This window comes from Pipistrellus kuhlii, unplaced genomic scaffold (assembly GCF_014108245.1).
Source record: "Pipistrellus kuhlii isolate mPipKuh1 unplaced genomic scaffold, mPipKuh1.p scaffold_m20_p_20, whole genome shotgun sequence".
Taxonomy (NCBI): Eukaryota; Metazoa; Chordata; class Mammalia; order Chiroptera; family Vespertilionidae; genus Pipistrellus; species Pipistrellus kuhlii.
The window spans coordinates 13219354-13245375 of record NW_023425516.1 but is presented as its reverse complement, the minus strand read 5'-3'; the positions used below and the strand labels follow the sequence as shown (position 1 = coordinate 13245375).

General features: G+C 44.3%; 1 protein-coding gene across 2 annotated transcripts in view; it reads right to left on the bottom strand.

Annotated features, from left to right (window-relative positions):
* PI4KA (phosphatidylinositol 4-kinase alpha) overlaps positions 1–26022 on the bottom strand; it is an 83897-nt gene that overhangs the window by 48865 nt on the left and 9010 nt on the right. Inside the window, exons 2-18 of one of the 2 annotated variants that reach the window (XM_036449122.1) lie at positions 24994–25110; positions 21975–22068; positions 20858–20946; positions 19047–19119; positions 18198–18457; positions 17606–17672; positions 15456–15604; positions 13700–13765; positions 11200–11296; positions 9461–9652; positions 8742–8842; positions 8000–8129; positions 6551–6683; positions 5518–5613; positions 4998–5181; positions 2811–2914; positions 338–506 (exon numbers count right to left, since the gene is read on the bottom strand). In XM_036449122.1, coding sequence (XP_036305015.1) covers positions 338–506; positions 2811–2914; positions 4998–5181; positions 5518–5613; positions 6551–6683; positions 8000–8129; positions 8742–8842; positions 9461–9652; positions 11200–11296; positions 13700–13765; positions 15456–15604; positions 17606–17672; positions 18198–18457; positions 19047–19119; positions 20858–20946; positions 21975–22068; positions 24994–25110 — 2121 coding nt within the window. The remainder of the gene's footprint in view (positions 1–337; positions 507–2810; positions 2915–4997; positions 5182–5517; positions 5614–6550; positions 6684–7999; positions 8130–8741; positions 8843–9460; positions 9653–11199; positions 11297–13699; positions 13766–15455; positions 15605–17605; positions 17673–18197; positions 18458–19046; positions 19120–20857; positions 20947–21974; positions 22069–24993; positions 25111–26022) is intronic. The other variant, XM_045585521.1, reaches the window with a different exon arrangement.

The window sequence follows — 26022 nt, the reverse complement described above, 5'->3', positions numbered from 1 at the left end:
GCCCTTCTCCTACTGTCACCATGTTCTGATGACAGCCTCTGCCCCCTGGCTTAATGCACTTCATCAGAGGTGTAAGGAGGGAGATGGGGTGGGGGTGATAAGCCACCTTATCACCCTGGGCTGGGGGACACAGCTGCCATGAGCTGGATGCTGTTCAACAAGGAAGCCACCCTCTTCCCTGACCCCTGCCAGCACCTCCAAGAAAGAGCCTCGCCCCCTTTGTTCCTGCACCACGTCAGCTGTGTTTAACACAGAAAGCAGTGTATTTCAACCAAGATGGAGCCTGAAGATTCAGCCTTGGGCAGCAGGGCAACCCGATGGCAGTCCTCCTCCCTACCTTCAGGGCGGGCCCCTTCTCGCTGGCCCTCTCGCTGGCACGCTTTCCCTCCAGCCCCAGCTGCACAAACAGCTCCAGTAGGTTCATGAGCAGCTCATCCACAAGGTGCTCGTCCTGGATGTTGGCCGCGATGTTAGCCAGGGCGTTGATTACCGCCAGGGAGCAGTGCCTGGGGAGGGGGAGAGGAATGTCAGCCACCACCAGGCAGGGAGCCCCTTCCCCCCGACACCCCAGCCTGGTGCCTATGAAGAAAGAAGCCCTCCAGAGGAGATGCACACACCAATTTGTGAACAATGGCCCCTGACGGGAAGTCAGTTGCTGCAGAAATGACTGTGACCTCTTTCCTGACAGGTATTAAGGGTCTCAGGGACTCTTTTAAGTTCCAAGAATCTACTTGCTGGGGGCTTGGGAAGGTCTCAGAACAATTCCCTCTGAGTATCCAGGGCCTACTACATAATTAAAATTAAAGTACTTCCAGATATTTCTTGGATGACCCTCTTTCCCTCTCAAATTATAGAGAGCCTTGATTCATCACTATCACCCCTAAAACTTTTGTCTGATGATCAGCTTCTTCCCAAAACTGCCTCTGCCTTGGGGCTGATGTTAGTATTGGCTCACATCAGATACTTAGGAAGTGCTAGTGGTCCTGGGACAACCTGCCACAGGATCATATGTGCCTGCCCACATAAACTCCAGATATAAAGCTGACATGCCCCCTCAACCAGAGGCTGTGAACCAGTCAGGCTTGCCAGGCTTCTGTGGCACTGGGGGCAGCCAGACCCTGCCATTTCTATGCTGTGTGACCCTAGGGGAGCAGCTAACATCTTTGGGCCTCAGTATCTTCCTGAGTAAAACAAGGATAATGCCCTCCTCCCAGAGTGCAGGAGGAATTAACACTCTACATTAGGGGTGTAGAACTTAATCAGAGAAGGGGCCAAAATCTAAAATCCAGCCTAAATCGCGGGCCGGATGGTTTACTGAACAGTCATAAACTGTTATTGTGATGGAAACACAGCGGAGTGCAGTGATGACAGCGCGATGCGGGCCACATTGCAAGGCCTGGCGGGACGGATTTGGCCCGCGGGCCTTGTGTTTGACACATGTGCTCTACATGAAGCACTGAGCACACCATCTGGCCTCCATAATCTCAGCGGAAACAGCAGCCATGATAAAGGCACCCACATCACTAATATGCAAATTCTTCATAGATGAGGACAACAATGGCCGTAAATGCTTCCACTGGTGAGGAAGAGAACAAATCACTTTTGGTGGCAATATCAGAAAAGGCTCTATGGAAGAAGAGGGAACTTGAGCCAGAAGTTGAAAAGCTGGTAGGCATGGGAACACAGAAGGGCCAAGAGCAGCAAGACAGATATGAGAGTCAGAGGAAAACGGAGCAAAGACAGGGTGGGGGAGGAGGCACAGGAGTCACTTTCAGAGCAAGGAGGAAATGTGGGAAAGAGTGTTTTGGTCTGTGAGTCAGTTTCATTGCAGAGATCAGAACGGATAGACTTAGAAGGGAGAGGAGGGGAGCTGGCCGCCTCCCCAACCTCCTCCACAGGCTGTTCTACTAGCCTGGGCCTGTGATGGTGGCAGTAAGAAGGCAAAGAAATAATAATGCCGAGAGCTGGCATTTACTGGCAGCTTTCACATATACAATCTCAACCACCCACACATGAATGAGGAAGCTGAGGCACATAGCCACATTCCTGCCCACTGAGTTGGATGGGAGAACAGAAATGTCAACAAAAGGGCAATATCTCTTCCTTCCCGCCCCAACCTTCTGTCTTCCTGACTTAACTTCCTTCTTCTCTCTTTCCGTGACCTGAAAAACATGAGATCCTCCAAACATGGAAAAGCATGCCTCCGTCCTTAAGACATTCCCAGTAAGGGCACTGGACAAAGAAACATTTCTCAGTCTTCCAGGGAAAACTGGCCGGACTTTAACAAATTTCAACATTCGAGGATATAAAATGCCATTCCCTTCGACTCTCCAAATTCTACCTCTCTGAATCTGTCCTGAGGAAAGCATGAGATGTTCACAGATATGTAGCTATTATGGTATTCAATGCAGCATTTACCAGCAGAAAAACTGGAAAACTATCCAATATCCATGCTAGGGAATGGTTAGATAAGTCAGTGCTGCCATATGAGGCAGTACTACACAGCCATTAAAGACAACATACAGAGGAATGCTTATGGCATGGCTGATGTGTTGCTACATTAAATAAAAATAGGTCACCCGGGTGGGCACTCTGAGCTGCCTGGAGTGGGAGAAGGCAAGGAGCATTGAGCTCACTTAGCTCCAGGTGGTGGGCATATGGGGTTCTTATTTCTCACCTTGTGTATGCACTGATCTGTAGCATATTTTCTTCAGTAGGGAAAAAAGGTTATTTAAAAGACAAATCTCATATTTTTAAAAGGAGTTAAGTATTGTCGTGATCTAAAGCAACAAGGAAGTTTAAAGAATTACCGATAACCATGGTCCTTGTAATCTTTAGTGGCCGAGTACACGACAGAACTGGCCTTCACGCTGATCTGCTGGAAGAGGTTCCACACTTCCTGATAAATGTATTGCTGGAAGAGAGCAAGGGACACAATTGTCATGACTAATCCCTTGGGACACAGAAAAGGCTCCTCTATTGTCATCCAGAGGGAAAGCTCCTGAAACATGGAACATAAAGCCCTAAGACCACCCAGAGCATTCATTCCAAAACTTTCAGCAAACTTCAAATTAAAAGCTAAAAAGGAAACAGCTTCAATTTAAATCCTGTAATTAACATCAACAAGGAATTAATCTAAATTTCTGTTTTCCCCAGAATTTACAAAACCATTACACTAGTATTTTCTTTTTTTTTTTTAATTTATTATCACTAGAGGCCTGGTGCACAAATTCATGCACACTGAAATTAATTAGAAGAAATATTTTACTATCGCTATTTGCCCTTTCTCTATAATAGAACTGTCAACCAAATTCACAATCCACAATGACAGATCAAAACACATGCGTGTGATTGGTGCAAGAGCTTTATATGTATTGCATATACATGAGTCAATTTAGCCCTCTCTCTCTCTCTCTCTCTCTCTCTCTCTCTCTCTATATATATATATATATATAGAATAAACTTACTTAATTAGACCTACTTTCTGATTTAGCTAAACTTTTTTTGGCCCAGTGAAGCACCCAAACTTCTCTTTCAGGTAATTGTCAGCAACATAGCAATAAATATCAATATGAAGGAGATTACTATTGTAGATCATGCAGGGAGGACAAAGAGTAAAATATCTAACTGCAGCAATGTTTGACTATGTTCTGTGCAGTGAGAAAACCTACAAGCATTTTCAAGGTCCACCCTTTCTTATTTCTTTTCAGTTGGATCAAGTTTCTAAGCTTTCTAAATCTCCATTTTCTGCTGAAACTGGTTTGGCTCAGAGGATAGAGTGTTGGCCTGCGGACTGAGAGGTCCCGGGTTTGATTTCAGTCAAGGGCATGTACATTGGTTTTGGGCACATCCCTGGTACGGGGTGTGCAGGAGGCAGCTGGTCGATGTTCCTCTCTCACCAATGTCTCTAGCTCTCTATCCGTCTCTTCCTCTCTGTAAAAAATCAACAAAATATATATATTTTTAAAAAGATTATAGTTTAAAAAATAAATAAATAATTAATTTATTTATTTAGAGAGGGCTAAATAAATAAATAAATCTCCGTTTTCTGGCTAATGAAAAGAAAGTAGGATTCCACCAAGTCTCCTATCTACTTACTCCATAACTAATGTGAGGATTAAATGAGATGAGGCACAGAAAACGCTTCACAGCCATTTGGTTAAAGTGTGAAATGTTTGCACCTGGCTATAAAGCAAGTTGTATTCCTGGGCTGAAGAAACTGCAAGGAGGCTAGTCTTCTCTAGGGAGAGGAAGCTGGGCACTGCTATGTGACATCATTACCAGGCGCCAACAGTCACCATTTCTGGATTAGGCAATGGTCCACGTTTTTTGCCAAGAGGTGTCGGCAGCTTCAGCTGCAATTTGGTGGGCTGTTGCTCTGGGGTGATGGCAGGGCCTACGTCCCACTTGGGGGAAGCCGACTGTTGCTTTGTGAGTGCTAGGTCCGTGGTGTCATTTCTTTGTAAATGGCCAGTGCATATCATGGCAGTGCCTGTGTTGAGCATCTGCCCCAGGTGGTCAGTGCATGTCACAGCAATCAGTCAGACAGTTATACACTTAGCATATTAGTCTTTTATATATAGAGATTTTTTATTCTTACCTAAGGATATTTTTCCATTGATTTTTAGAGAGAGGGAAGGACAGAGAGAAATATAAATGTGAGAGAAACATATCGATTGGTTGCCTCCTGCACACGCCTGGGCCTGGGTCTGGGAGGAGCTTGCAACCAAGGTACGTGCCCTTGACCAAAATCGAACCCGGGACCCTTCAATCCACAGGCTGACACTCTATCCACCTAGCCAAACCAGCTAGGGTTATTCTCTATTAAAATAAAACAAAAACAAAAACAAAAAAACCCTCACTATTCAGTCTTAAGACAGTTGTGGGCATTTACCTCATCTGCAGGGTAAATTTAATCTGTATTTTTTACATTCCTGGTAGTCAAAGGAGTTAATGAAGCTTTCTCAGGGTTAGTGGGTGGTTGGGGCCTTCCTTACATTTCCGGTGATAACCAGGCAGCCCAGCTGGTCGATGATAAGCACGTCGAGGGGTGAGGGGGGTTGGCAGAATTTCTGCTGCAAGATCTGCAGGATTGGCTCCATGACCTTTGGGGTGTCCCTCAGGGCCACTGCAATGTGTCCCAATGCTCGAATGGTGTGGTCGGGAATCAAGTGAGCGTCCCTGTGGGAGGAAAGAATAGAAGCGCCTTGGAAACAGTGAAATAAAACCTGGAAGCTGGATGTGGATGTCAGCATCATCAGTCTTTCAGATGAAGTGACAGCCTGAGACCCTTAACCACCAGCAGAAACACAAAGCCCTGGGTACCAGGCGGGAAGACAGATGTTTCTCTACTCCCATATACTGGTCCGGAATAGACATCACCAGGTGGGTTTCTTCTGAAATCGTGGAACAAAATACACAATCCCTGTTGTGCAGGAAAGAAGCATAGACGGGCACAATGCCAGCTACCCCCTTGTGCCCCAAGAGAATAACTGGCAGCCCTGAGATGGGACGTACTTGTCACTCTCCTGAGAGATGTAGAGGCGGTTGGAGAGGCTGGCCAGGAAGGCCTCCACAATCACTGCATCCACCGTCAAGCCAGCTTTCAGGCACCTGAACAGCAAGGAAACCCCCCACAGCATTAGGCATTACAACCACTAGATAAATGTTTTGTTTTGTTTTAGCTTTTCCTTTCTCAGGTTTACAAAGCTTAAAAAATTGCTGAACGATTCCCCCCCAGAAATCTGAATGAAAGTTGTTATACAGATTGAATTCAAAGACCTGCTGCAGATTTTGCTCACTTTATAAAAATATCTCAATCGGAAACAGTACCTTCATTATTTTGCCCAGAACAGTTTCCTTCACAATGTCATGTTCACCCTAATTCCTGTACTGTTTCTTCACGAAAGTCATTGTAACTGACTCAAAAGACAGATGGTCCTGCCCTAGCTGGTATGGCTCAGGAAGTTGGTTGAAATGTTATCCCATACACCAAAAGGTTGAGGGTTCGATTCTCATTCAGGGCACATACCCAGGTTGCAGATTTAAATTCTGGTTGAGGTGTGGTCAGGGTGCATATGGGAGGCAACCAATCAATGTTTCTCACATCAATGTTTCTCTCTCTTTCTCCCTCTCCCTTCTTCCCTAAAAACCAATAAAAACATATCCTCAGGTGACATTAAAAAACAACAACAACAAAAATGGTGGTCCCAAGATAGCTGAGGGAATATTGAGCATCGACCTACAAACTAGGAGGTCATGGTTCAATTCCCAGTTAAGGCACATGCCCGGGTTGTGGGTTTGATCCCTAGTGAGAGGCTTGCAGGAGGCAGCCAATCAATGATTCTCTCTCATCATTCATGTTTCTATATATAGCTCTCTCTCACTCTCTTCCTCTCTGAAATCAATGAAAATATATTTGAAAATAAACAAAATTATATTAAATAGCTTTATAAAATTATAAACATTTTTTATTATATAGGAGTTTATTTTGTTTGAAACAGCCTTTTCTTCCTCCCTGGTCACCTGTCCCTCTGGCCCCACCCCCTACCTGCAGATGTTGTCAATGGCAATGTCCCGGAGCTGCTCGTACATGGAGGGCTGGCTCTTCTTTCCTGGCATGACGTTTAGGGTCGACTCGGAATGCTCGTTGGTTACACTGATTTTTATATCATTGCCAGCAACTAAATGTAAAAATTCAAGTAAGTTCCTGGTTAAGCCCATCACTTCCCACCCTCATGTCTGTAATTCAAAACCAAATAATATGCAAATTATTTTTAACTTACAATAGCAATCACTCTAAAGTAAGTCAACCGAACATTTCAAAACAAAAGTGTCTAAGAACAGGAAGGATGAAATAAACATGTTTCAATCAAAAAAGGAATAGCACTCCCTAGCTGGTTTGGCTCAGTGGATACAGTGTTGGCCTGTGGACTGAAGGGTCCTGGGTTCGATTCTGGTCAAGGGCACATGCCTGAGTTTCGGGCTCAATCCCCAGTTGGAGGTGTGCAGGAAGCAGCAGATCAATGATTCTCTCTCATCATTAATGTTTCTATCTCTCTCCCCCTCTCCCTTCTTCTCTGAAATCAATTAAAAATATTTTTTAATTTAAAAAAAATCAAAAGGAAGAACACTTAGGTTGCAAAGTGATAAATACATAAAACAGTAACTTTTTAAGAGATGGTTCAACTTAGCCAGTGTTGCTCAGTGGTTAAGCATTGATTGACCTATGAACCAGGAGGTCACAGTTCCATTCCCAGTCAGGGCACATGCCCAGGTTGTGGGCTTGATCCCAGTAGGGGGTGTGCAGGAGGCACTCGATCAATGATCTCTCCCTCTCTCCCTTCCTCTCTGAAATCATAAAAATATATTTTAAAATAATAATGGTTCAAAAGGCCTGAGGAGCAGCACCCTTAGGCATCCACTAGAGGGCTGTCTAGCTAACCTGTACAAGCTGATAAGGGTAGGGGAAAGGATGAGTGAAGGGCCTTACAGCCAGCGGGACCTCTCTTTGTTCTGGGCTGGGTGAGTCTTTTAAGTACTTGGATTTTGGGGCTCTGGGCCTATGACCTCATCTGTAGTCTGTAGAAACATAATACATTCCCTTGGAGCAAGGGGACTAGATGAATTGTGTACAGACAGTTACTGGCCCAGTGTCTGGACATGACAAACTCACACTTCTGACAACCTCGATGAAAGAAGGGGCCAAAAAAAAAAGTGGGACCAGAGGGGCCCACAGGGGTGGCAGGAGCTCATGACAGGGGGGTCAAAGGAGACAAAGGCCTGGAGCCCTGAGGGGGTTCTGTAGAGAAAGCCATAAGAAAAGGGAGGAGGAGGAGGACGGAGGAGCCCACGTATAGGAAGACTGCACGGCCCAGCCACGAGTTCTCAGTCGCAGAACTGTGCTGGGCTCACAGTCACATGGTCCTTTTCTTGGTGCCTCAAGTGCACACGGGGGCTGCGGGCTCAAGACACGGCCTGAGGCGCAGTGTGCTCTCACCTGTGTGGTACTGACTGTGATACTTATAGAGCTTCACCAGCACAGGGGACGGGACGACCAGGAAGTCCCGCAGAGATGGCGTCACCGAGTGCACCACCACCGGGAACCGTTCACACAGGCGTCCCAGCCCCTGCAACACACCAGGACCTGTTACACGGGCATGTCTACCCTTCAAATACCCAAGTTTGAACAGAAACTTCCAAGGTCAAAGCTCCCAAGGGGCCACCCGGCCATCGGGCACAAAGACAGGGAAGGGAGATGGTCTGGCAGCTCCTCCATTGAGAAGGGGATATATTGTTCAAATTTATTTCTTTTTGGAGCAAAAAGGGTCTAAAACATGATTTATATAAACAAAGGCAGACATGGAGTCACTGGGGTTTCCAATAGGTTAAGAGTCTCAGCAGAACAGAGCTGGCACCGCAGGTGTTAGGAGACGTCCTCTCGTGAGGCCCTCTGGCAACATTGCCGCCCTTCAGCTGTCGGCTTGAGAACCGCCTGGCTGGCGGATTCAGGGCAGCTCCACAAAGGAGGACCCAGCCGCTCAGGGACCCCCCTCCACAGACATCCCAGCGCCCTGTCAGCAGCAGCCCCTGCTCAGTGGCAAACTATGTCACATAGGCTCTAGTTCAAGTTCCTACAGACATAGCCCAGACTCTGGTGCAAGTGTGCCAACCACAGCCTGAATGGCACAACAAGGCCCTACTGATGGGGGCTCAGCATCTCTAGCGCCTGGGAGACTGACCTGCAGACAGCAGATAAGCAAGGGCAAATGAGCAATGATGACTTTGCTGGACGTCTTGGACTGTAGCTTCTCAGACAGCTTGATGCAAAGACTTTCTGCACCTGAACTCAAACATCAGGGGAGGGCACAAACCATTAGCAGAGGGCCAACATTTACAAAATACTCAGTCAACAATGAATCACATAATTTCACTAAACCCCAAAGACACACTTTTTTGCAGGGTGTATTCATACTGAGAGGTTACGCCAGAAAGCGTTAAGACACAGGTTAACGGAAAGCTTATCTCCGCTTCTTTTATGCTGTTGTGAAAATACCACCCTATGGTGTGTGAGTGCTTTCTCCTCTCCGCTGGCCCTGAGCCCCCTCGCCCCCCTGTCCCCAGAGAGGTTTGTGAATGGCAGCCACCGGCAAGTCTGCTGAATGCTTCCGGACAACGGCAGGTGTGGTGTGGAGCCTCTGGGGTTTGCAACAGGTTACGAGTCTCAGCAGAACAGAGCTGGCACCCCAGCCGTCAGGAGATATACTCTCATGAGGCCCTCTGGCAAACATCTGCCGCTCTTCACAGAACTGAGACAGGTACTGAGTTCCCACTTCTCACACAAAAGCCTCAAGAACCAGCAATAAGTAGTGGAGAGAACACAGGCCTTGTGGCCTTGGCCAGCACCATCCTCCCGGTCCGGACACCAGATGTCCAGGGCAGGACAGGAGCTGATGCTCACCCTGCTCATCCTTCACGGCCCACACCATGAGGTCCACACAGGCGGCGTTTGCCTGGCAGCGGAGCTTGAGGGGGCTCAGCTCACTGTGGATCCGGTCTGCATCGTGCAGAATCTTCTGAAGCTCCGCCTGGCTGGTGTTGAACTGCTCCAGCACAAAATCATGGATCTCCTTCACAAAGGCGGTCGGGAGGTCTGTAGGAGAGAGTGGGCATGGCAGCTGGAAACAAAACTGCACCAAAATTCAGGCAGCAGCTGTGAACTTCTACCGTCTTCTCCTCTCTAACCAAAAACCAAGAAGAACATGGTTCCAAGAATGTCCTCTGGGAAGACCTTGGATAGGCTGTGCACAGCTGCCCTCCACACATGTGCCACCTGGCCTCAGAGCAAGTGATCATTTCCCAGGGAAGTGAGAGCCAAGCTTTGTTTCAAGCAATCAATATGCTAAAACCTGAATATATGAAACACATGCATTGAGATTTATCACAATAGTACAGTTAACATCAGGAAATACTTTAGTGATTTATATACCTATTTTATATTTACTATTTTCTTCCAGTTTTACTGAGATATAATTGACATAGACTGCACACTTTTAAAGTGACTGACATAATGACTGTACAAGTGAAGAGCAATTTTTTGAGAGGCTGTCAGTTATTATTAGATAAGGACAAAAACTGGTTGTAGCCTAAAAAAGAGAATTCTCGGCCTACATGGCTAAGTCTTCAGAGCGCCCAGAATTTAAAGCCTTTTCAAACTCTCATCCTTGGGGCCTGGAAAACTAAGGAGAACCGATGTGGGCACAAGTCAGACCAGTCGAGGCAACACACAACTCAGGCGGGAAGGGAGGCCACAGGGATTCCTGGAAGCCAGTCCCTGACACACTCCTTCATAAACCTAACTAACCCTTTTTAAGGTCACAACCAGATTCAGCCTCCACCTCCCAAGAGCCCTTGGAATCAAATTAGGAAAGTGGATTAACTAAATTATGGTACATCTACATATCAGAATATTATATGGCCATCAAAACCTACATTTATGAAGAATGTTCAATAATGTAAGAAAATAGCTTAGGAAAAATGTTTTAAAAATAAACAAAAGAGAGATTGGAATAAAATACTAAATGTGAATGTGTGCTACACTGTTCAGATATTATCTCTGCCCTGGCTAGGTGGCTCAGTTGGTTGGAGCATCATCCATACACCAAAAGGTTGTGAGTTCCATTCCCGATTAGGGAACATACCTAGGTAGCAAGTCAGGGTTCTTATGGGGGGCAATTAACCAGTATTCCTCTCTCACATCAATGTTTCTCTCTCTCCCTTTGTCTCTCTCAAAATTCAATAGGAACACATCCTTAGGTGAGGATTAAAAAAGTATTACATATATATTATCTCTGACTTATAAGATTATGAGTACCTCACTTTCTTTTTTGTTACACTTTTTCATGTGTCTAAAGTGGACATGTTGAACTGTATGTATGATCTGGACAATACAACCTGTCCATTTCAGAAAAACACCTGAGGAAATAAACCCATCAAAGAAACCATCACTGACAGCACTAGGGGCAGAGAATCATGGACAGATTTTTTTTTTTTCTTAGTTGCTTTTTCTCCAACATTTCTATGACATGACCATGTCCTTTCTGTGTTTTTAAGTGCCCCCAGCAGAAAGGAAGCACAAACTTGAGCCAGTGGCCATGAACCCAGTCTCAGTGAATTCATACACGTGTGCACAGTCCTCACCTTTCATGTAGTACAGAGTGTCCCGCAGCATCTTGAACATGGCCACGTAGAGGGGGTCACTGAACGTGGTGTAGTAGAGGTCAGCGCTGGGGTTAGCCTGCGGGGAAGGCAGAGGCACGTGACCACAGCACCGAAACCCTCTCCAGGACCTCCCCCTTTGTGAGGAGACCCAGTGACGGCATCCTTACACACGTGACTTAGCGTTATACATGGAATAACCATCCACCATGACTCACTACTTGGAGCACTTTAATTATTCTCTTCACCCTCTTACGCATCAGGCGGAGGAAAACAGCAGGCTCACATAGTCCATAGATGCCTGCAGGGAAGCAGCCACCTGACCCTTCACCTCCTCTTGCTGAAAACTCATCGTCTTTGGAATCAGGGGGACACAGGGTGTGGAGGAGGGGAGGGACAGCCAAAGGACTACCCGACCACGGGATTCAACCCTGTCCACCACTCGGGCAACAAACACTGCAGCCAGGGAACCTTCAGATTCAGCTTATGTTTTGTAATTAAAACTCATTTTAAATTACTTTTTAGCAACCCAATCTAAAATGTAGCATTATTTTTCTTCCAGGGGAAAAATTCACACAAGGTCAAATGCGATGACTAAGATTCTATTCTAATGAAAGGCATTATTCTCGACACATGCAAAAGTGCCCTGCAAATACAGCTGAGGGGAATGAGGAAGAGAAAGTAAATCAGGCCAGAGGTCAGGTCGGAGGGAATGGGCCTGTGGTGTGAGACTGGTGGATGGTGCAAGAGTCTTGTAGAAGGCATGAGAACTGCATGAAGGACATGAGAGGGATGCCATATGTCAACTGGGTACTGATAACAGGAACTGTGGTTAACAGTGCCAATCATGGGCACTGGCTACCTGCTTTACAGACTTCACCTCACAGTCCTCACACATCCCTGTGGGACAGAGATGAAGAGATGAGATTTGCTGATTAAGGTGATTCAGGGGTCTGACTCTGGAGCTGGGAAGAAGTCACTGCAAGCAAGGAGCAGAGGAAGGAAGCCCAGAAAACACAGCCTGGCTCCACTAGCTATGTAACTGAAGTTCCTTAACCCCGAAAGCCTCAGTTTCCCCACATGTAAACGAGGGGTTGCTGTGGAATTCAATGAGTGAGTGAGTGAGTGAAATCCTATCCCAGTGTCTGGCACATAGTATGCAATAATTGCTAGTGATTATTGGTAATGAGTATTATATTCAGCAATACAGGTCATGGTTTCCCTCTTTTTTTAAAGCAATAAGACTATGTTTTTATATGGACATTTATACTAAACTCCAAATTACAAAACAAAAATACCAGAAACTGCTCTGGTTCAACGGGAAGGAGGGTCCCAGAGTCCCATATACCCAGCCTTCCCTCTACTCACAAAATAATCCCTAAAAGGGGTCCCTACTGAGCTCTAACTTTTCCCTTCAGGATCCAGATTGACACTTTTCATTTCAGATGGCATGCAGGCCCAACCAGCGGCCACGAGTTCTGACTGCCCAGCGCAGCTGCTGGCCCTGGTCCTCCTGATCTGCCCTGGGTCACACATGACCAAACACTGGCAAAGGAAAAGAGGCCTCTGAGACTGCAAGCAGTGAGAGTAAAGCTCAGGCCAACAGGCAGGACACAACCTGCGAAAACCTTAAAAGATAAAGCAGGAAGGATTGCAACCTGGAGTGTGACAAGAACTGACCCAAAGCAAATCATACTGGCACGTATGTCTACCATCTGCAGCAGCTTGCAGGTCAGAAGAAGACACACTCTGCAACAGAGGAAGGTCCCTAGGGGCTCCCGCCCCTCCAGAGCTGAGCCCAGCGGTACCAGGCACTGTGTCTCAATCTCAGGAGAGAGAAAGAACACCAGGATTAACAAAGACATGGGTCCAGCACATGCCACAGCAGCATCGGGCTGGCCAATGGCAATCGCTCTGGATCCCCACACTCAAAAGAGGACTGACTCAAATGTTCCCTGAGGTTTTGAGACCTCCCAACACAAACACTTAGAAATTTTATAAATAATGCTGTAGGCATTAGTTCCAAATACATTAAGACAAAAGTTCCCTAGGCACACACACCCCTCACACATAAAATCCAGGGCTTGCACATGCCTAAGAAAGTGTGAGGCGTGTGTACGGACCCCAGAGAAGCAGCTTTGAAAGCACCGAAGGAACAAGAAAGATATAGAGCGTCAGTCAGAGGACCCAGTGCATTGCCAGCTCCTACGGTGACTATGTGACAAGGACACAGTATTTAGTCCCTTAAGCCTCTATCTTTCATAAGTGAAATAGAGACATTGACCACTGCTCAGAGTCACTGTGCAATGATGTATTTAAAAGACCCGGGCACAGAGCAAGCTTTCAAGTGGCAGGTGTAGTCATTATTGGGACTGGGAGGTTAAGCTGAAAACTCAGTGCCCCCACCCAAACCCTTCCAGCTCTCTCCACGCAAAGGCTCCCAGCAGGCCATCTCAGTGTGAAGCCCTCAGGAGGGACATACCTCTAGCACGCTGGCTGCAACGGCATCCAAGGACTTGAGAACAGGCTCCTCAACGATCTTCTTCACCTGCCAGTAAAACAAGACCTCATGAGGCACCTGACAAACACAGGGATAGACAGGAATGCTAGATCCTTCCACTAAAGAACCAATGTTGATGGTTAAAAACATCTAACAGGCCCATGTGGTAAAGAATGTGCTAGAAAAGTAGACCATAATGTGTAAAAAACATCGAACTACCTACCAAAATGCCCTTAACTCTGCCTTCACTTGGAACTTTTCTCATCTAGATTGGAATGACATACACTAAACAGAAAATGTACCAACTCTCTTAAATGTGCTGACGTTAGACATCCACTGCCAGGATGCAAAAGTGTTCAGACTCCAGGCATCACTGACAATTCATCCACATCCCCTCCCAGATGTCAAGAGCACCTTCAAGGTCAATCCTCTGGTGCTGATGGCTCCTCCCTCTTCACCCAAACGGCAGCACACATTTTAAATTTCTAATAGAAGTGATTATTTCTATCCATTCTCTATACTGGCATTTAGTACAGGAATGAACTATCCTGTCAACGTGGGATCATCTGATAAAACTGCAGCCCCCACCCTCCCACCCCGAGCCCCCAACGGTAGTACTGTAAGAAAGCATTTTAAAAATGTACAGATAATGATACACACACATATGACAGGAGATTAAATAAAAAATTGCCTAGAAGAAAGCCTAACCTTGAAAAGTTAAAATATAATAGAAAAAAATAATTCCCCCTTTTTAAAAAAGGATCTGAAACATTCAGCCTTCAAATGGGATTTCTGAGGCTAACTGGGAAGGCAAGCCACGAGCCACCCAGGCCCTATTTTGTCTGGGACACTGACAGTGAGGAGTTAGGGGGAGTTTTCCCTCCTGACAGTAACTTCAAAAACATCCTAGGCCAATGGTCACCAACTGGTGGTCCGCGGACCTGGTCCGCGAGGTCCGAAAGGTTGGCGACCGCTGTCCTAGGCTGTTAGTAATTGGTATGGCTCTAGCCTCATTAATTATCGCCTATGCTTTGATGTCTTCTTACATCTTCTGCCTAAATAAAGCCTTTCTCTGAGTGATTTCTTTCTATTCCTCCTCCACACAGGAGGAGATGGCTGCTCTTTCCAGTGCATGCTTCATGCTTTCGGAGGTGTCATTCTCATTCTCTTTCATTCTTTCCAAACAAAGGTTCATCGTTAGTTTGTCCCTGATGATGTCTTCTCCACTATCCCCTAGAATGTCTTGAAGAATCCCAGCTCAATCGTAACGATCTCAGAGTCCCTGGATCAAGGTCTATCTCAGGACTCAAGATAATGGCACCAATGCCTTCTCTGCTATCACCTCAAAGACTATCCAAAGGTATCCAGATTAGAAAATTAGGTTTTTTGTTGATCTGAATAGAGCAACCCTGGGACAGATTCAGGTACCCTGAGCTGAGCTTTGACCCTGCCCTTGGTCTACAGATCCTTGATTTGACACTGATTTCCTTACCTCTAAAATGAGGAGCGTGGAAAAAAAAAAAGGGGGGGGGGAGCCTGGTGCCTCCCAAAAATGGTCACTAAGTGAGAACAGACTGTACAATTGCTCCACGAAAGTTACATTCCTTCCTTCTTTTATCTGAAAATTATGACTACTAAGTAATTCATTTGAAATACTGAAAAACTCCTAGTCTTACACCACTGGCAATTTTACTGACTGATAGAGCCTAGGCGGGTTTATCCACAGTGTTCTGCTTACCAAGTTCAAGAGTTCCCGAAGCATTTCTAATGGAACACTGAACTCCTTATATGTGACGCCATTGAAAAGAGGAGAAACTGAGAAGCTGGAACTGATGGTGGAGAAGTAGTAATCGGGATCCAGCGCACTCCCATCAGGTAGGCAAGCAACTGGTGGAAAAGAAAACCAGATAGTCAGTCACAGTAATATGTGACAGGGTACTTCCTGAAGCGATTCCCTCAATAACCAACTAAGACACAAACTTTGCTTTTGTTTTTACTCCAATTCCTTGTTTTTTAATTAAGAAGTAAAGGCTGGCCATAGCTGGTTTGGCTCAGTGGATGGAGCATCAGCCTGCGGACTGAGGTTTGATTCCAGCCAAGGACACATGCCTGGGTTGTGGGCACAATCCCTAGTAGGGAGCATGCAGGAGGTAGCCGATCAATGAGTCTCTTTCATCAATGATGTTCCTCTCTCTCTCTCTTTCTCCTTCTCTTTTCCTCTCTGAAATGGATAAAAGTATATAAAAAATAAAATGAAAAAAATTTTAAAAAGAAAAAAAAAAGAGGCTCTTTTATAAGAAGAAAATACAGGGGGGAAAAAGAAGTAAAGGCTAGGTTGCAAATCCTTGGGGAGTGATGCCTCTCACTGGGGAGTTTCATGTCAAAGGCTCAAATATAATCATGTCCTAATATTTTCAACATAGACAATATAACAACATATGGAAAGAAAAAAAATTACAAATTTATAAAGCTTGAGAGACGTGGAGGTCCATAGGACTCCAAAGATTTTACCGCCAAAATTAGAACTACAATGCGAATTACTAGAAATTTTAAAATAAGAACAAAAATAGTCATCCAATACATAATAATATAAACCCAAAAGCTTATAATCATTTGAAAGTCCATTATTTAAAAACAGTAATAGAAGACTATGACTGGAAAATAAATAAGATTGTGCTATTTGCATATTAAATAATGATGGATAATATCAATCTATAAAGAACCAAAGAATAAATTTTATGACTTTGAGCACTAAGCATAGAAAAAGCAAAGAATTGAGTTTATTCCAATTGTGTAAAGCTGGAGTATAGTTCTATGATGCTGGTGACACACTGCTGACCTGACTAAAGGTGGATGGGTCCAAAGAAAGCAAACCAGCAACTTATAACAGAGAACATGGGGTGGAAAATAATACTGAAAGGAGTTGAGATGCTAAAGGCCAACATAATAAACAATCATTAAGGGGGAATGGCACCCTAGCTGGTTTGGCTCAGGGCACAGAGCATCAGCCTGTGGACTGAAGGGTCCCAGGTTTGATTCTGGTCCAGGGCACATTTCTGGGTTGCGGGCTCGATCCCCAGTAGGGGCTGTGCAGGAGGCAGCTGATCAATGATTCTCTCTCATCGATGTTTCCATCTCTCTCTCTGTCCCCCTTCCTCTCTCCGAAATCAATAAAAAATATTAAAATAAATAAATAAATGTGTGACCCTCTAGATCAGGCCCATTGGATGTATAAGGTCCGTGAAATCATTTAGTCTGGCCCTGCCAAGATATTAGTGTTAATTCAATGTCTGATCAAATATAACAGGTTAATTTTTAAGTTGATAATTTTGTATGCCCTGCAAATCCTACCCTATATAATAAAAGGTTAATATGCAAATCAACTGAACAACAGAATGACCAGTTGCTATGACGCACACTGACACTCAATGCAGGGGACAGACACTCAATGCAGGAGCTTCCCCCTGGTGGTCAGTGCATTCCCACTGGAGGAGCACCACTCAGTCAGAAGCCTGGTTCACAGCTGGTGAGCAAAGCAGCAGTGGTGGGAGCCTCTCCCACCTCCATGGCAGTGCTAAGGATGTCCAACTGATGGCTTAGGCCTGCTCCTAGTAGACATCCCCCATCAGGTGGACATCCCCCAAGGGTTCCCGGACTGCGAGAGGGCGCAGGCCAGGCTGAGGGAACCCTCCTCCCAGTGCACAAATTTCATGCACCATGCCTCTAGTGATATTATAAATATCCAAATGGCCTTGGCAGAAAAAAGGTTCCCCCGCCTGTTCTAGATGCATGATAGCAGAGCATCAATGTTACCATCCCTGGCATCACAAGTAGTCACTACGAACCTGTTATCCAAGTGCTAGGTCAATATGATGTTGTGACACCCACCTTCAAAGTAGTGAAAGGCAGATCCTCCAGGAGAGCTGGGAGGGGGCATCCCCCGTTCAGGGCTGACCTGAAACACACAACCATATTTACAGACCAGAAAAGGCCAGTCAAACCTCAGATTTGCCTTAGGTAAGGTTCTTTCTGCCAGCTCAGTAGTAGTTGTACTTCAAGTTCAAGCGTCACCTCCTCCATGATACCCCCCATAGCTACAGTGTTCTCTAATATATACTAAATCATTAAATTCTTCCTAGCTAGACAAACATTTTATATCTGACTCCTAAGCTGAATTAGTCTTATGTTTCATGTCTATATTTTTTCCATGAATCAATTAGATACTTCTTAAGGGTACCAACTGTCTCCAACTAGGAATAGATTTTGGCACCCACTTGCTAAGAGGCAAATACTTCATGACTAGGAGATGAAATCACTTATAAATTGTAAAGAGGACATGGAAACCTTTTATGTTAAAGAGAATTCTAGTGAGAACATTTTGTTTTCTAAGTTTTTTCAAGCTACACACAAGTGGGACTTTCCCAGGTGAGCAATTCACAATCCCTCTCTCCTCTGCTCTCTTCCAGGAGGGCAGCCGCACCTGAGAGATGCTGGACACGCTGCTGGTCTTCCTCTTCAGGCTGCCCTCCTGACACACAGTCAGCAAATTGCTGGGGAGGATGGAGCGGAAGTCATTGAAGGAACGCCTCCGAATGCCTTCCAGCTCCTCTGGGACTCGGAGGGAATGAGGAGGGATTCTGGGAAAGAGTTTTGAGAGGAGCGACTCTTCTGTGTTGCTGTAACGCCCGAATGCTCGTGAGATTCCAATCAGGCATGGGATTGCATATTTGCAGAGGTATTCTAGAAGACAAAGTAAGAATGTTCTGATACCAACTTGTAACACTGACTCACATCTCACAACCCACCAATGACTCACAAGAGTCAGGATAAGCCACAGCAACAGGGTCAGCCCCAAAGGCTGACTGATGATATTTTCAATCTGACATGAACAGTAACTTCAGACTATGTCTGCGTCACATACAACTGGCTTCTTTGGGAGGTCTTGGTCTATTCATGGCACATCCAAACCATTTATAAAGATAAGTCATGTTATCAGGCAACTTTACTATACTTAAAACGATATATTTATCGCTCCCAGGATAATATTGCTAGCCTTACTCTAGAAGGAAAATGACCTTGGGAGGTCAGACATGTTATATCAATAGATAAGACACATAGGCCCAGAAGGATAAGGTGACTTGTCCAAGGTGACACAGCTATGCGCGTGACTCACATGTGACCGCTTAACTAACACACAACAAAGGTAACTAATAATATAGGAAGGTTTTCATCCATGATGTACACAAGGTAGTAAAGAACAGAAAAAAAGGACTGAGGAAAACAATAACCACAAAACTTTTTTTAAAAAGCTTTGGATTTATAATTATACCTTTTTCTTGAATCTCCAAGGCCTGGCACATTCCCAAAAGGACATGCAAAACCTGCAAAAGCGCCTCTAGGATCTGTAAGAGCCAAGAAAACAGAGCAAATTTATAAATCAAATCAGAAACATGTTGCAACATTAGTTCAGAATCAGAAGGTGCTTCAGACATTATCTTGTCCAACCTCATATCTGATACATAACTCCACACACGAAAGCTCTGTTGAGGGGCCAATCAGCTGACCTTCCAGGAACAGAACCCTCCCTCCCTGGGCTGGTCCAGAGTTCTTCTTAACACTGGCCCATGTTGTCGGCTGGCTTGTACCCACCAGCTATTGGGGCCGCTCCTTCCTCCATATTCTATGAGCAGATGATAGACCCCCTGAATCCCTTTTCATAGCTAAATACCTTTAATTCTTTCCATCCATTACTTATGATTACAAGTCCTTTATGATGCTTCTGATTTTACTGTAGTCCAGTGTGTCAGAAACCATCTCGAATTTTAGTGCTCAGTATAAAATTCATTCATATTCCAAGGATGCTGGGACTCACCAAACTCAACACAGATTCTAGACCTTCATGTATGTGTCATTAACTTTCTGGCAGCTACTTTACACGGCTGGCTCCCTGAGCTCACAGATAAGTAAAATAATTAAATCTTTTCCATGCATGCTGCTCCCAAGCCATGCCACCTCTATTTGCATAGCTGGTATTTTCTGCCTGTCACTGGTGCCTACAAAGCTCATGGTATAAACCTGAGTTCATCATGCTGGTTGTTTGTTTAATGCCTCAAATTATGTTTTCTACAAATGAGGCCATCTTGCTTCCCAGTCTTCATTCATGGACCTGGCTCATTTTACTTCAACAGTAGGGGGCAGGCAACCGGAGGCTCCTACTGGGCTGGTACCTCACCAGTCACCATTTGGGATGGTCCTCTGGACAGTTCCTTATTAATTGTTTTGGTGCTCCACCCATTTTTCCAGGATGTTAGAAGAGGACTTTTTCATTGCCTAAATGAAGACCAACTAGAGTACTACCGTAGATAATATCCACTTCATTCCCCCCTACTAGGACAAGTCTTAGAAAACCAGGAAAAGAAAAGGATGAGCCGAAACTGGTTTGGCTCAGTGGTAGAGCGTCGGTCTGTGGACTGAAAGGTCCCAGATTTGATTCCGGTCAAGGCATGTACGTTGGTTGCGGCACAGCCCCGGTAAGGGTGTGTGCAGGGGGCAGCTGGTCGATGTTTCTCTCTCATCAACGTTTCTAGCTCTCTGTCTCTCTCCCTTCCTCTCTGTAAAAAATCAATAAAATATATTTTTAAAAAAAAAGAAAAAAGAAAAGGATGAAGTTGGTCTGATATGACTTGTTCATAATCAAGTCAAATTTCTTATATTTTGCTAATATTAAATGATGCTACCTTTGAAGACTTGAAAATAAATATTTTATCCATTTCATATATTAAAATGATGTCCTTGTCTTCAGTGTTAACATCCCCATTTTGATGTTTTTTATAGAAAAGCCCTTACTTGCAGCATGTTAACTTTTCAATAATATGTAATTCTAACATATCTAGTTATCTCTTTAACCAACCTATAAAGAACTTAAACTAAGAAAGAAATAAAGAGGTAGAAATACAATAAAATCTATAACTGAATATAAGGAAAGAGATATTAAAAATTAAAAAACAGATACAAAAATAATGTGGAATAAATCAACATATAATAAATAATCCAATCACTTCAATTTTTTCCCCTCTTATCATTACTTTGGGATTCTTTCTGATCTTATAGAAATGCAAAAGCAATTAGCCATACATTTACCTCATCCCTAAGTGAAGGGTCCCTGTAAGCCACATCAGACAGCAAAGTTACCAAACAGAAGCTGAAGCTCTCTGCAACTGGGAGGACACCTGGAATCCATAAAGACATGAATCAGATCGTCACAAAGGAGAGACACTGGGCCACACCTACTGGTCCCCTAATTCAGCAGTTGCTTCTCTCATATGGCCTGCCAAGCGACTGGGTTACTGTGGAGAATGCCCTCGCTGAGATGAATCTCAGAATAGATATGGGCCCAACATGTTTGTTGAGAATACTCCTACCTTTTTTAAAAAATATAATATTTTGGTTTAATAAATGTAAATGTTTCCTGAATCAGTTTGAGATTAGATAGCCTTTCAACATGACAGATTCCATTTTTAGTTCTGACCTAAATAAGAGTGAGAAATCAGGCTTGACAGTGTATGAGAGACAGAATATGGAAGCTAATTGTCAAATACCTATTACTGCTACTTTAAACTGAATCAAATGCTTGCATTTTCTTTTCTGCTTTATTTTGACAAATGGAGAAAATCCTAATAAGGACTTCCAAAGAGTTGTTCTATTCCTCAGAGGATTTTAAGCCCTTCCACTACTGAGCCTCCTAGCAGGGAGGATTTCAGGAGCACAGTCTCAAAGTCAAAAAGGAAGCATTATACCCAAAAGACCAAAAGCTAAGCAGCACTTCTATCAAGTGTACCTTCAAAATGTTAGCACATCTACTGTGTAGATCCAACCACTATTAAATACTTAATCAATTTTTAATACTAACATTTAATCAAGGACAAAGAGCTAGCCAGTTTTATGCCCTATGCATAGTACATCACAGAAAACTGTTACATTTTTACTTATGCACTTATTTTAACAGGCAGCTCTATGTAATTCTCAGGCTTGACTGTGCCTCAGAATCACCGGGAGGCTTGTTAAACTGCAGACTGACAACAGTGGGTAGCACAGTCCCTGTGGCTGCAGGCAGGCAGTTTTCCCACAGCCAGGAGTGGAACCAGCTGGAAGCATCCTAATTGATGTGTTAGTATAATTAAACTCTTGATCCTTCCAGACAACGAACATATATATTCTTCCTTGCATTCAGGGGAAACATTATTGTACACAAAATTACCTCTGCCTTTCCGAGCTGTGCTTTCTTCTACCCAATACACTTTTGGAAGACCTTTAAGAAGTCGAAGAAGGTAAGGAACCACAGAATCTTTGTGCTTAAAAACAGAACAAAAAAGATTACATTTAATAAAATATGTGACTGGTAGCTTTTTAGCTTATATGAAGACCAAAGGAAAGTATACCCACATCCTAATCATCTCAAAGATGGCTTCGCACCCTTCCTGCTTCCCACAAGTGCTGAAGGGAAGGGATAAAATCTGCCCTTCTGGAGATGAGGTCTCGGCCTGGCTCTGGCCACCTCTGGGGGCCAGGCCCCTGTGAGGCCCTCTCCAGAACTGCCATTCAGAACTGCCTTCACTAGAGGTGTCCAGACTGCCCCAAAGCCTTCAGCAGCCTCAGGATCACGTCCTCGGGACTGGAGAGAAGCTCAAGCTCACTGAACTTGGGGATACTCCCATCGTTCATGGCCTTTGGTTATTTTTGGGGGGTTTTGTTTGTTTTGATATTCTGCTTCATGTTTCTACTCTTGAATTAAAACATGAGTCTTTATAGCTATCGAAAATGTACTTTCTTCTAGTTTCCATATAGCCAACCAGCATATAACTTCATAGCCTTCCATTATTGACTCTCTTGTTTCTTTCCCTGTATTTACAGATGCTCCAGTTAAAAATTCGGTTAGTGTGCTCCAGAGGAACATTTGATGTTCTAAAATGTTGAAAAACAAGTGGTGGTTTAATACATGGCTGCAAGTTCTGTGAAAGGTGGAGCTGAATTCACCTTTCCTGGAAAATGGGCTGCCTTAGAGACTCGCTTCCAGTGGCTCCAGCGGGTAGTACCTATGAGACAGCGAAAGCAGTGCAGCTTCCACCTCGCTCTTCCTTAGACACTAGCCCTTGGATCCCAGACACTATGGTGCGACACAATGACATAGCTCAGGCCACATGGAGAGGCTACGTCCATAGAGGTGACTTAGCCGAGAGCCCCAGGTAAGGTCCCAGCCCACAGCCAGGATCAACCCCTCGACATGATGTAAATACGCCTTCAGGTAATTCCCGCCCCCAACCTTCAAGCCACCCCATGTGGTGCCAAATGGAGTAGAAACAGTGACTCTTCTGAGCTCTGTCTACACGGGGTGGGGGCGGATTGCTGTATTAAACCACCAAGTTCTGAGGTAGTTTGTTATGCCACAATTGATAATTAAACAGAGAACTTTCTTTGGTGAAAAAAAACAATTTATCCTCGCAGGGGTCCTCAAACTTTTTAAAGTGGGGGCCAGATCACGGTCCCTCAGAGAGCTGGAGGGCCGGACTATATGAACTACTAATTCCTACTGTAACACCTCGGCTGCGCTCACTGCCCAAAAAACCTGGCGGGCCGGATCAGACTCCTCTGCGGGCCGCATGTGGCCCGCGGGCCGTAGTTTGAAGACACCTGCTCTAAAGGACAAAAAGGAGCTGACTACATCTGTCCAGGATCCTAATATACTAACAAGCACAGAACTCCAAAGGACCCTGCAAGACATGGCCCCCTGCAAGGATGTGTCTAACCATTGTATTGTATATCTGATAGTAATATAAAATAATACTGCTATTGAATGGCAACTGTAATTAAAAATTTAAAAAGAAATATACTTGATAGTCAGGGAATATGTGATACAGAATTCACTCTTTTTTTTTTTTTTTTTTTTTTTTAATCCTCACCCCAGGATATTTTTTTTCCATTGATCCCCAGGATATTTTTTTTCCATTGATTTTCAGAGAGAGTGAAGGGAGAGGGAGAGACAGAGAGAAATACTGATTTGAGAGAGAGAGACATTGATCAGTTGCCTCCCACATGTCCCTGGCCAGGGTCGGGAGCCTGCAATGAAGTACATGCCCTTGATGGGAATCAAACCCAGGACCCTTCAGTCCATAGGCTACGCTCTATCCACTGAATCAAACCAACTAGGGCCAGAATTCACTTTTTAAAAAAACATGTTTGTACTGATTTTAAAGATAGAGGGTGGAAGAGGGAGAGAAACATCTCCATGAAGGAGAAATACCGATCAGCTGCCTCCCACATGCATCTCAACCAGGGATAGAGTCCCAAAACCTGGGCATGTGCCCTGACCAGGAATCAAACCAGTGACCTTTTGGTGCACAGAACAATGCTCAACCAATTTGAGCCACAATGGCAAGGGCAGAATTCACCTTTTGTATGAAAATATTTTATATCCAGCCCTAGCCAGTTTGGTTCAGTGGATAGAGCACTGGCCTACAGATGGAAAGGTGCAAGGTTCAATTCAGGTCAAGGGCACATGCCCGGGTTGTAGGCTCAATGCTTAGTAGGGGGCATGCAGGAGGCAGAAATCAATGATTCTCTCATCATTGATGTTTCTATCTCTCTCTCCCTCACCTTTCCTCTCTGAAAATATATTTTAAAAACACGCGCGCACACACACACACACACACAAAAAAAACAACAAACAAACAAACAAAAAAAACCTAAAAGGTAGTATTAAATATATTATTTTGATCTTAAAAAATAAAAGGCACATTAACATGTACTTTAAAACAATTTATATATATCACAATTTTGAATACGATAATATTATATCAAAACTATATCAAAGAATGTAGTTTATAATTACTCTGAGTCTGAACGATAAGCATTTTACCTGAGATTGAAAATCAAGTCTACTCTAGAGCAGCGGTCGCCTTTCAGACCTCACGGACCACAAGCTGGCGACTGATGCTCTAGGACGCACAATTATTTCACAAAGCATTTTAACTACCTTTCTGGCAAACAAGTAAACAAAAAACCGGATTTATTCACGGTTCGGAAAACAAAGTTTTGTAAGGTGTACATTAAAATGTCTCATTCCCATTAGTTTCATCTACTCTGTCCTGCCCACCGCTAACCACTTTTATAGGCTTATATGCAATCTTCTAATACTGCAGTAAACATAAGCAGGTATAAATTAAAATTCTAATCCTCCCCTTTTATACGGTGGAAACACTTTTAATTTAATAAAAACTTACCTGAAGATCAGATTCAATGAGGAAAATGCCCAGTGCAATCACTGCATCTCTCCGCCTTTCATCTAACTGGAAGATCCCATGGAAATCTACTGGGCACATACAAAGCAGCTTTTGGACCTAGAAAATTAGACCAAAAAACACATCCTTAGTTTAAAGTTTTATCAATTCACATTCAGAATAAACCAATGCCATAAAAGGCAGTGAATTTACATAACCAATAAGTTAGTTTTTCCAATTTTCCAAAAGATTGTAAAAAAAAGGACATCCCCAGCTTCTAAAATTATCGTACATGTGCCCCCAAAACACACAACACTGAGGAACCTGGGAGGAGGGTTACAATGATGTATAACAGGAGGTAAAGCACAACAGCTAATCGTTGACACCTGCACTTTGGTGTCAGGACAGCCCACAGTCCCCACAGTCCCCACTTCCCAGGGGTGCTGATAAATGGTTACCCAAACCTACCTATAGGCACAGTGCCTCTCCCGAGGCTCTTTAAAAATCAAATGTGTGTAAAGCTCTTAAGACTGCACAGCACAAAGTAAGTGCTCAACAAACAATACCTATTGTTACTGGATATGCCATAATAGTGGCTAGCAGAAGGCAAGCAGGCAATAAATCAGCAACTTACTAAAGAAATGGAAAAATTGTAATTATCTTCAAAATTCTTGTTGCAAACAGTAAATATTAGCCATAAAGGATCTATATATATAAAAGCCTAAGCAGCTGGCCGACTGGTAGCTATGATGTACACTGACCACCAGGGGGCAGACGCTCAATGCAGCAGAAACCACAGGCATGGCAACATGAAACAGACTGATGAATCTCAGAGGGAAGGAGGGGGGGGGGGGGTCCCTTGGCTTGGCCTGCGGGGATCAGGCCAAAACTGGCTCTCCAACACCTCTAAGGGGTCCCAGATTGCGAGAGGGCAGAGGCTTGGCTGAGGGACCCCTGAGTGCACAAATTTTGTGCACCAGGCCTCTAGTTTATTATAAATAGAAAAAAAAGATTATCTCAATATTGAAAATC